At 42.3% G+C, this 12,302-nt stretch overlaps 1 protein-coding gene across 2 annotated transcripts in view; it reads left to right on the top strand.

Moving 5' to 3' along the window:
- Nucleotides 1–12,302, top strand: part of LOC110535871 (nuclear receptor subfamily 6 group A member 1-A) — a 76,351-nt gene that overhangs the window by 50,088 nt on the left and 13,961 nt on the right. The window contains exon 1 of one of the 2 annotated variants that reach the window (XM_036935696.2): nucleotides 3,875–4,295. The exons of the other annotated variant lie outside the window; for it this stretch is intronic. Within the exon in view, the coding sequence (XP_036791591.1) occupies nucleotides 4,280–4,295 (16 nt within the window). The 5' untranslated portion in view covers nucleotides 3,875–4,279. Of the gene's footprint in view, nucleotides 1–3,874; nucleotides 4,296–12,302 lie in introns of those variants that run through there. 2 annotated transcript variants of the gene reach the window in all.

Below are 12,302 nucleotides of genomic sequence, written 5' to 3'. Positions count from 1 at the left end.
GGGGGTGTTCACAAATGCTTCCAACTTAAAGTCAATGGCTTTTTAAAATGTTATTAGCCTGTGTGTTTATGCAGTTTTCAAAATTATTCCACCAATCTTATAACCCCTTTGGGTGGATGTCAGTGAAAGAAACTCTACCACAAAAGTGTATTTTGAACACTCAAATATCTGGGCCCTAAAAAACACCCACCATGAACGCCCACTAAATTTGCCAAATAAGAGGCAAACAAAATAAAATCAACACCAAATTTAAAGACAGGCAACAAACTAAAAAGTGGAGCAAAATTAAAACTAGGAAGATCAGATAAATGATTGTTTTTTTACAAATCAAAATAGAAAACGCCAACTAAAGGTGTTTAACCCTCCAAATAGCTCAAGCCAACTGGAGCACTGGGCCAGCCGCTCTTAAATAGGTGAAACACCTTCTGACTAATGAGATGACAAGCCAGCTCAGGTGTAACACATACTGACTAACGAGTTGACAGCAATCGTTGCACCCAGCGTGCTAACGTCCAACCTCAAAATATAATTGGAAAAACCAAAGCCTGTAACAGCTCTCTCTCTCTCTTTCGCTCTCTCTGTGTGTGTCTCTCTGTCTCTTAATTAAATTCAAAGAGGCTTTATTGTAATGGAAAATGTGTTTACATTTTCAAAGCAAGTGAAATAAACAATCAAATTTAACAACAACAAAAAACAATTAGAGTAAAAATATTTCAAAAATATAAAAACATTTCTAGTGTTATATTATCAGCGATGTACAGTGTTTAAGAAATATGCAAATAATTGTAGTACGAATAGTGGGGGAAGATAAATAAACATAAGTATTGGTGGTATTTACAATGTTGTTTGTGCTCAACTGGTTGCTCTTTTCTCATGGGAATGGGCCACAAATCTTGCTGCTGTGATTGCACATTGTGGTATTTCGCCTAATAGATATGGGAGTTTATCAATGTTGGATTCGTTTTCAAATTGTTTGTGGGTCTGTTTGATCTGTGGGAAATGTGGTCTCTAATGTAGTCATACCTTTGGCAGGAGGTTAGGAAGTGCAGCTCAGTTTCCACCTCATTTTGTAAACAGTGAGCACAACAATAAGTTGGGTGAATTTTGGCCCATTCCTCCTGACAGAGCTGGTATAACTGAGTCAGGTTTGTAGGCCTCTTTGCTCACACCCGCTTTTTCAGTTCTGCCCACATAATTTTCTATAGGATTGAGGTCAGGGCTTTGTGATGGCCACTCCAATAGCTTGATTTTGTTGCCCTTAACCTCTAGTGACACCCCATCCCGTGAACGGGACCGTTGTCATCATCAGACACTAATTAGCATAACGCAACGGACATAAATATTCCTATTCATGAAAATCCCAAGTGAAATATATTGAGACACAGCTTAGCCTTTTGTTAATCACCCTGTCATCTCAGATTTACAGCCAAAGCTAGACAAGCATTTGTGTAAGTTTATCGATAGCCTAGCATAGCATTTTGTCCAGCTAGCAGCAGTAACTTGGTCACGGAAATCAGAAAAGCAATCAAATTAAATTGTTTACCTTTGATGAGCTTCGGATGTTTTCACTCACGAGACTCCCAGTTAGATAGCAAATGTTCCTTTTTTCCAAAAATATTATTTTTGTAGGCGAAATAGCTCCGTTTGTTCTTCACATTTGGCTGAGAAATCGCCCGGAAATTGCAGTCACGAAAACGGCGAAAAATATTCAAAATTAGCTCCATAATATCTACAGAAACATGGCAAACGTTGTTTATACTCAATCCGGGACAATTTGTTTTTCAGTAGGACCGATTGGAGTAATGGCTACCTCAGTATTTTACGCGAGAGTCACCCTGGGAGCCATCAGGTGACCACTTGTGCAATGTAGCCGCCTACGGGTATTCTTCAACATAAATGCGTAAAACTACGTCACAATGCTGTAGACATCTTCGGGAATACGGAGAAAGAGTAATCTGGTTGATAGCCCATTCACTGCTCAATAGGGATGCATTGGAACACAGCGCTTACAAAACATCAGGCACTTCCGGATTGGATTTTTCTCAGGCTTTCGCCTGCAACATCAGTTCTATTATACTCACAGACAATATTTTTACAGTTTTGGAAACTTTAGAGTGTTTTCTATCCTAAGCTGTCAATTATATGCATATTCTAGCATCTTGTCCTGACAAAATATCCCGTTTTACTACGGGAATGTTTTTTCTCCAAAAATGAAAATACTGCCCCCTAGTCACAAATTAAGCCATTTTGCCAAAACTTTGGAAGTTTGTCCTCCAACACCACTTTCCATCAATTTATATAGCAGACCCTCATGCCAAATTGAGTCAAAAGCTTTTTTGAAATCAACAAAGCATGACTTTGTTTTTGTTTTGGCTGGTTTGTTTGTCAATAAGGGTGTGCAGGGGGTATACCTGAACTGAGGATAATGTTGAAGAGTTTAAGAATAGCCTATTTGAATTTGTGGTCTGTATCATTTTGTTTAGTATACCGTCAACACCGCAGGCCTTTTGGGGTTGGAAGGTTTGTATTTTGTCCTGTAGCTCATCCAATGTAATTTGAGAATCCAATGGATTCTGGTCGTCTTTAATAACTGACTCTCTAAGTTTTGTAAATTATCATGTATATGTTTTTATTCTTGGTTCTTTGTTATATGGCCGAAAAAGGTTTGAGAAGTGGTTTATCCATACATCTCCATTTTGGATAGGTAGCTCTTCATGTTGTTGTTTGTTTAGTGTTTTCCAGTTTTCCCAGTGATTTGATTCTATGGATTCTTCAATCACATTGAGCACTTTTCTGTCATGCTATTACTTAGTTTTTTCTTAGTGTATTCTTGTACTGTTTTAGAGTTTCCACAATATTTTCTGTGTCTCTGTGTTTTTGGTTGGATATGTTTCTCAATTTATTTGTAAGGTTTTTGCATTCTTCCTCAAAGCATTTCTCATTGTTGTTAGTTTTCTTTTAGGTTTTCTACTTGAATTTTAATGTGATATGTTAGCTGATAGGTCAGTTATACTGTTCATGCTTCCTACTGCAAAGTTTACACCTTCACTATTGCAGCGCTCTCTCTTGGTCTCTCCCTCTCCTCCGTGGCATTTGAATGTGAAAAGCCTCTTATGTGTGACTTACTTAGGTAGGTTATTAGCATTGGCATGGGGGGTGGGCTGTGTGACTGTGGGGCTGTGGGAGAGTGAACAAGTGGCTGCAGCATTAGCAGGGTGGAGCCCAGGAGGGTGGGCTGAGACCTCACTGGACAGGACAAGGGTGATCCTAGGAGAAGAGGGTAATGGGTATAGAATCATTAGGGTAGCAGGGTACAGGGTAGCAGGATAGCAGTAGAGTACGTGGTCCACTGGTTCAGAACTGGACCATTCATAACATGGCTACTTAGAGAGGACACTGGAGGGAATGAAGGAGGAAACCCCAGTGGATTTGTAAGGCATGACCAAATAATTCACAAAACTAGTTCTAGGAGTACACTATACCGAGCAATTCATTGGGGAACTGTATGAGTGGCTGACTGTTGTGATGTAGCTCTGTGGGCTCATTTTCTGGGGTATATTTGTGACAGGAAATGTTGGATCATTATTGTGGACGGAAACATATGCCTGCAGGAACAGATAAATATCATGCATATCTTATCTTGTACTTTTTAAGCCATTTCTAGAGGCTTTGTTTTATTTCTTCCTTTGCACTGTTCCTGGTTTGATACCTAGCACTGACACATTGGTTAACTCTATTTGTTTCCAATTGACAAAATGACTCAATTAGTTAATGTCCGTGTATGTTGTCAGCTTGAACCTGTTTATGCTTGAACCTGTTTATGCTTGAACCTGTTTATGCTTGAACCTGTTTATGCTTGAACCTGTTTATGCTTGAACGTGCACTTTGGTCCTCTGTGAAAAGTGCCAGAGGCAGAGGGAGGGGAGGCTAATTTGGCCAGGGAAAGCACTGTTCATCAACAGAGAAAATAGTACTATCAGTTCCACTCAGATAACCCCTAGTCGTCATTGGACCTCAAGCCAAGCCGTGACCCCATGGCTTGAACTCTGTGGTCATGTGACCAGGCAGTAAAGTGGCCAGTGGTGCTGGCTTAGAAGACTATGCTCAGAGAGAGGGCAGGCTGTGGAGGGAGGAGGTTGTATGTCAGAGCGAGAGAGAGCAAGAGGGTGAACAAGAGAGAGCGAGAAGAGTCATGAGGCCAAGGCTCCCATGCCCTGTGGCTTTTTTTTAGCGGAATCTGTGCTTGAATGGCGTCCTGGCAAACTGGGAGAAGCATGAAATGGATACATGGGAAGGTAAGGGAGGATGCGAGAGTGAAAGGGGTTGGGTCTGTTGCCTTTATGGCTCATACTCTATGCACCCCTAAATATGCATGTATAAATAAGAGAACAGGCTAGCATTTGGTCGGTGTGAATCATTTTGGTTTCCTTTTTTTTTTGCCATCATCAGATTCGCTAGCATTCTGGCTAAGCACTTTGTTTTCATTCCATATGTTTAACAATAGATGAGGATCATTCTGGAGTTGAACAAATAATAAATCAATGAATTATGTTGTTGTTCCACTGAGGATTTTAAACAACATGATATTGAGAAAAATAGAATGAACATAATGTTTTTTTTGTTAAATGAAATTTAGACAATGGTTTTGTCAAATTATTTTCTTTGTTTCCTATTTTCTTCTTGGAAAAAAGGACTGGTTACAAACCCATTATGTAATTCAATTTTGACCAGTTTGTTACTTTTGTTGCAGCTATACTTGCCAAGGTAAACATGTGATATATTTGTTATTTCAAATATGTTTTTGTATTTTGTTGCATAATCAATGAATTTCTATGAATTAGTGAATACAATATTGTTCAAAGTCTTTTCAGAGTATTTCAATATATTTCATTATGTGTGTTAATTTGGGTGTAGTAGAGTATTTGTGTGTATTGGTATGTATATAGTTGATTGTGTTGTTGTGTCCTGCTGAGTGAAGTTACATATGTATTGATCTGTGGTATGTGTCTGTGGCCCATCTGGAAAAGGTTTTTGTCCCCAGTCAGCATTGTTTATGTGATAGAGGAGAGGTTAGGATTGCTTCACTGGGCAGTTTTAACCCCCAGGGTTAGCCCAGCTGTGGCTACCTTCCCAAACCTAACGCAGTTTCACTTTATTTCACTTCATGTCAGGGTATATATAATAAGTAGCTAATGTACTGCCTCTCACTGACTGTTGGAGTTTTTACAATATTTTATGTTGATACAAATACCTTTAGTGTAAGTTAATGGAAATTGCTCATTTACAGCCCAAACCAATCCACTCAGTCAGTCCTACTAACTATCATGTCCTTAGACTTTGCAGATGACTCAGACCTCTGCAATGTTCTCATGTCTCTTTCCCAGGTTAGTTACAAATCAATGTAGTGTTTGTTGGGACACAGTGAGGAGTTTTGTTGGTATGGAAGATCTTTTCAATGTGGAATCAGTCATATTATTTCATACATGAGTAGTATATGACTTGTAACTCAGTGTTACCACAGTTTCCACCAGGAATTGGTCTAGAGACACCATGTTGAATGGACAACCAGATCAAGAGCTCTTTGCTGGGCATTACTTGTTTGATAATGGTTCTACATTTTAGCAGACACTCTCATCCAGAGCAATTTACAGTAGTGAGCACATACATTTTCATACTTTCTTTCTGTACTGGTCCCCCGTGGGAGTTGAACCCACAACCCTGGCGTTGCAAGCGCCATGCTCGACCAACTGAGCCACATGGGTATGTGATAGTTATTGTAATCATTAATCTAGTGGTTTAACTATCAGCAAGCTTCATCTGAACTGTTCCCTTTACGAATTCTCTGGGAACATTTCTCTCATGTTTCCTATTGTTTCTTAAAGATGCACTATGCAGAAATCGCTCAGCCATTTCCTGGTTGCAACAATTTGAATAGTTCCCCTAATTTCATTTCATGTGACCAAACAAGCAAGTATAGTGTAGAGAATAATTGTACCTTCTAAACCGCTGTGAAGTATATTTTCCAAACATTTTGTATTTGAAGCTAGTGCACCAAACCGAAATTAGAAGACACAAGAACTAAATTTAAGAACGGGAAGCATAGAAAGAGCACACATAGAACAGATCTACCGCTCCTTAGACTTGCTTTCATTGAGAATGACAGGCTAATAACTCATATTTCCATGTGAATTTGGTCGGATTGCCCAAAAAGTTACATATTGCAGCTTAAAGAGTTGTATTTTCTGGGAAGGGAGGGGTTACTGTATCTGCTCCCTCCCCCATGCTAATCCTATCCAGTCAGCGTTAGAGGTTGTGTTTCTTCTGCAGCTGAAGGAGGGTTAAATCCAATCAGTCTTTTATAATGCTAAGTAGCCCGCTGATGCCTTTCCTGTCTCTCAACACACCACGTCACTCTGGACTTGCCAGGAAGTCCTTTTTCTTACAAATTCTGGTTGGGGGGAGTGTGTGTGTGGGGATGAGGGGGTAGGGGGATAGAGGCTGTGTGTGTGAAGATCAATAAGAGTGGGGGAGGTCAGGAATCGTGGCTTCTGTAATGCAGGCTAAATATAGCTAATGCCAAAGCCTCTTATTATGGCCGTCTAGGGCCTTTTCGATCATTCCATTCAAACCTTTATGTGAGTTCTGATCCAGACAAACCAAACCATCAAGTCCACCATATCGCAGACTTTTGTCTCCAAGGGAAGTGTTATTTAAACTACCAGTACCCATCCCCCGATGCATACGCACTTTAAATCTAACACAAACACCATCTGATACCCGTTATGAACAAAGGACCTAGTTTGACCTGATAACTTTATTGATTTTTGAAATCTTACTACAACCCCCTTACACACACACACACACACACACACACACACACACACAGACACACACACACAGACACACAAACACACACACACACACACACACACACAGAGATAATATAAAGTGCTTGATTGCATTATACGGTGTATTTCCCAATACAGGAAGAGTCTGGTCATAGGAAAGATGGGTGGGAGTTAGCCTGCTGAACCTGTTAGCCTGCTTATTCTGCCTCTAGGAAGCCTCACGTCATACTGAGGAGTTTTGGGGGAAACAGACTTTTATTAAAGAGGGAGTTTATATGGCCCAGTGTTACAAGCGCCTGTGTTGTTAAATACCACCATGTGGTTCATATTGGGTTGTGCTGACTGTTTAGGCTCCACATTAACAAGCACACTGTCAAACTGCTGCACTGGAGCTCTGCAAGCATACTCACGTTTGACAACAAAGAAATAGTATTTAAATATGCAAAATGTCCTACTTTTGTCACCGGTTGGTTGAAACATTGCATTTGGACTTTTATTGAACACTATAGTAATTATATAATCGCTCCGACATAGTGTGCTCCATTCTGTGAAGAGAATCAATTAGATATGTGTCAATGGTCATGTTGAATTTAAAGATTGTGATGAGTGGCCTTTTCTTGATGTATTTTAGGGAACGATTTGTAACTGTTGCCACTGCTGAGAACCCATGAATATTGATTACATTCCAATAATGAGATCAAAGACCTTCAAATGTACCTTTAGGAAATCAATGGCCCTCTCAAAAGTGTTTATGTTAGGGCAGAATGTAGAAGTTGACAGGAGAAAACATAGTGAGCTCTCTCTTCTATCTGTTGTCTCAAGACTTGTTGCTGTTTAGGACAAAAGAGAATTCAAGACAACATTACCCTTCATTCTGTTACTGATTCATTTGTGAACTTAATAAATGTTTTGGAATGAGCTGGATTATGGAAATCAGAAACAACATTTACTTTAATGGAATCTCTGAAATATCTAACAAACTAGTGACTAATACAGTATTAATTAGCATATAATTAACATGGTATCTGGCTGGAGTCTAATTACCCAAATGCTAATGATCCAGGCTATAATCCCTGGTAAGATCTCAGCCCTCCGCCCTGAGACAGTACTGTGTGAGAGGGGTACATTTTATCCAGTATGCGATGTCAACAGGCCAACATTGACATGACAATGAGCCAAATCTACAACAGCATAGAAGTAAAAAATATTAACATAACACTATGGAGACAGAGAGAGACCAAACAGCATGGTGGCTGACTGTTGGAAAGGTGTATCTCTGGCCCATATTGGTTCTATCTTCCTACTATCTCACCACCGGCGGAGAAGAGGTATTCGGAGTGGGCTTCTAGTCCGACTCAGGAGGCGTGCACACCATCCACGCGCTTCCTAGTATATTACTCGCTAATGTAGACAAACTCATGGCGAGGATCTCCTTCCAGAGAGACATCAGGGACTGTTTCACAGAATCATGGCTCTCTCGGGATATACTGTTACCGTCCATACAGCCAGCTGGGTTCTCAGTTCATTGAGCAGACAGGGATAAAGAGTTCTTTGGGAAGAAGAAAAGCGGTGGTGTATGTTTCATAATTAACTACTCATGGTGTGATTGTGATAACATACAGAAACTCAAGTCATTTTGTTCACCCGACCTAGAATACCTCACAATCAAATACAGACCATACTACCTCCCAAGAGAATTCTCTTCGATTATAGTCACAGCCGTGTATATTCCCCCTCAAGCCGATACCACGACGGCCCTCAAGGAACTACACTGGACTTTATGCAAACTGGAACCCACATATCCTGAGGCCACATTTATTGTAGCTGGGGATTTTAACAAAGCAAATTTGAGGAAAATGCTACAAAAGTTCTATCAACACATTGACTGTAGTACTCACTTAGGAAAAACACTAGACCACTAGTGAGATGCCTACAAGGCCCTTCCCTGCCCTCCCTTCGGGAAATCAGATCACGACTCCCATTTTGCTCATCCCTTCCTATTGGCTAGTCTGACAAATCGGAATCCATGCTCCAAGATTGTTTTGATCACGCGGACTGGGATATGTTCCGGGTAGCCTCTGAGAATAACTTTGACATAAACACAGACCCGGTGACTGAGTTAATCAGGAAGTGTATAGGGGATGCTGTTCCCACGGTGACTATTAAAACCTACCCAAACCAGAAACCGTGGATAGCATTCGTGCAAAACTGAAAGCGCAAACCACCGCATTTAACCATGGCAAGGTGACTGGGAATATGGTTGAATACAAACAGTGTAGTTATTCCCTCCGTAAGGCAATCAAATAGGCAAAACGTCAATACAGAGACAAAGTGGAGGCGCAATTCAACGGCTCAGACACGAGACATATGTGGCAAGGTCTACAGACAATCAGGAGGGTAACACAGTGCCACTGATGCGGCCCGCTCCCAAGGACTGTGAGCTCTCGTTCTCCGTGGCCCGACGTGAGTAAGACATTTAAGCATGTTAGCCCTCACAATGCTGACGGCCCAGACAGCATCCCTATCCGCGTCCTCAGAGCATGCACAGACCAGCTGGCTGGAGTGTTTAAGGACATATTCAATCTCTCCCTATCCCAGTCTGCTGTCCCCACTTGCTTCAAGATGTCCACCATTGTTCCTGTACCCAATAAAGCAAAGGTAACTGAACTAAATAACAATTTCTATGAAATGCTTTGAGTGGCTAGTTAAGGATGATATCACCTCTACCTTACCTGACACCCTAGACCCACTGCACACTTCCCTATCCCATCTGGGCAAGACATCAGAATGCTGTTCATTGACTATAGCTCAGCCTCCAACACCATAGTACCTTTCAAGCTCATTATTAAGCTCGGGGCTCTGCGTCTGAACCCCGCCCTGTGAAACTGGGTCCTGGACTTCCTGACCGTTCGCCCCCAGGTGGTGAAGGTAGGAAACAACACCTCGACTTCGCTGATCCTCAACACAGGGGCCCTACAAGGGTGTGTGTTCAGCCCCCTCCTGTACTCCCTGTTCACCCATGACTGCGTGGCCATGCATGTCTCCAACTCAATCATCAAGTTTGCAGACAGCACAACAGTAGTAGGCCTGATTACCAACAATGACAAGACAGCCTACAGTGAGGAGGTGAGGGCCCTGGCGGAGTGGTGCTATGAAAGTAAACCCTCCCTCAACGTCAACAAAACGAAGGAGCTGATCATGGACTTCAGGAAACAGAAGAGGGAGCACACCCCTATCCACATCAATGGGACCGCAAGTTCCCTGGTGTACACATCTCGGACAATCTGCAATGGTCCACCCACACAGACAGTGTGGTGAAGAACTCGCAACAGGGCCTCTTCAACCTCAGGAGGCTGAAGAAATTTGGCTTGGCCCCTAAGACCTTCACAAACTTTTACAGATGCGCAATTGAGAGCATCCTGTCGGGCTGTACCACCCGCAACCGCAGGGCTCTCCAGAGGGTGGTGTGCTGCCCAACGCATCACCGGGGGCACACTGCCTGCCCTTCAGGGCACCTACAGCACCCGGTGTAACAGGAAGGCCAAAAAGATCAAGGACATCAACAGCCTGAGCCACGGCCTGATCACTGTGTTCTTTCCTACTGTATTTTAGTCAATGCCACTCCGACATTGCTCGTCCTAATATTTATACAGTTCTTAATTCCATTATTTTACTTTTAGATTTGTGTATTGTTGTGCATTTTTAGATACCACTGAACTGTTGGAACTAAGAACACAAGCATTTTGCTACATCTGCAATAACATCTGCTAAATATGTGTATGTGTTTGATTTGATTTGAGACAGATAGAAAGAGCGGTCGAGAGAGTCATCATGTACTGTACTTAATTAGGAGAAAGTATGCACCCTTTCCTCCCATAAAGGATTGAGTATGGATAGAGAGAGATGTAAAGAAGGGAGGGAGGGAGGGAGGGAGGAATGAAATTAATAGTGGAAAAGTACAGCAGATCCCTTCAACCCCCGCTGCCTTTCAGCTGGGGATGATTGTGATGGAAACACAAGACAAAACCGCTGAGTGAAATACCCTTCAGCAGGCCTTGTGGTGAGGTGGAAGAGGGAGGAACCGAGGGAGAGGAGGCAGTCACAGGACCCAGACTATAGAGAGAGAGAGGGTAGAGTTCAAGATGAAGCAAAGGCTTGACTTTACAACTCTCCCACATGTCCCGTCACTTTGGATTTATCACCCCCATCACATGATCCACGAGAAGCTGGGGGAGGGGAGTAGACCAGAACCAGGACAGAACCAGTTTGATGGACTGGACCACTGACTGCCATACAGGGAGGGGTTGGTGAGGTGGAGTCAGAGTTTGATGTGACACATTGGGATCAAGTGTTGGTGATTATATGGTGGCCATGCACTTGAAAGAGAGGGTGACAGATTTGGCAAATAAGCCTCTGCTGGTGTGAATGAAGGAAACTAACGATCATTGTGTTTTTCTCATTGAAGGAAGTCAGGCATTTCACATGGGATGCTCAATTAAATATATGGTTTTGATGCCTTCTTTGAATTACCACATGTGCTGAAATAAAACAGACAAATGGCTCAAGGCGTCAGCGTTCTTCAGTTCGGCTGTCGGCTAGCCAAAGTCGGGTAGTCGAACCGAACGAGTGGGCTCGCATGCTTCCGAAAAAGACGTTCACTTCAAAAATGAAGAAAGGGGGGGGCAAGCAGCAATATTACCCCGGGACAGTAGAGGGCAATGAGCTGGTAATAGCCATCTACGCCAAACAAGGAAGTGATGACACATCCGAGAATAAAATGGTGTACAGAGAGACAGTTGATTGGATGTGTGATTTGCCAGGGATCTACTAGATCTGATCTACCTAGCAACTCATAATAGAGATCCGGAGACAGAGAAGATGTCCGCTAAAAGTTCACAATGGTTGATATAGGGGCATACGGCCGAGAGAGCTATGGTGGAGTGTTTCAAGAGAGTTATTTTGGGTCCAAACTGCTGAAGAAGACCTTTTACCACCGCCAGCTGTCCTGTCAGGTACCACAACATCAAGTCCTCATGTCTTCCTGGGAGATGCAGCTTTCCCCCTACATGAGAACCTCATGCGCCCTTATTCGGGTATGAAATAATTCAACTTTTTCTGTTTCTAATTCCCCTTGTTGCTGTATATATGTATGCATCTCTATATGAGAAGTGCAATTTTATCAAAGCTTTTGGAACACGGTTCCTGGAAAATGGTATGGTGTTTTTGTTGACCAAATGTATATATCTGACATTCTCTTGTTACCTCTTATTCACAGGTGTCCGTCTCAATAAACCTGGCTGTACCTGGAACTACCACCACTCGTCGGAGAGTCAGAGAATGCTGAGAACACAGAGTTTCGAGCTGAATTGCATCACCCCTACAGTTGACCAATCATGGACGAAGGGGCGTAGACTTCGCCTTCAGAACTTCGGCTGGCCCTTGAGAATGTATTTT

This window comes from Oncorhynchus mykiss, chromosome 11 (genome assembly GCF_057628025.1).
Source record: "Oncorhynchus mykiss isolate SJ-2025 chromosome 11, ASM5762802v1, whole genome shotgun sequence".
NCBI lineage: Eukaryota > Metazoa > Chordata > Actinopteri > Salmoniformes > Salmonidae > Oncorhynchus > Oncorhynchus mykiss.
Note: the sequence above shows the minus strand (reverse complement) of the source record. Positions and strands in the feature narration are given on the sequence as shown.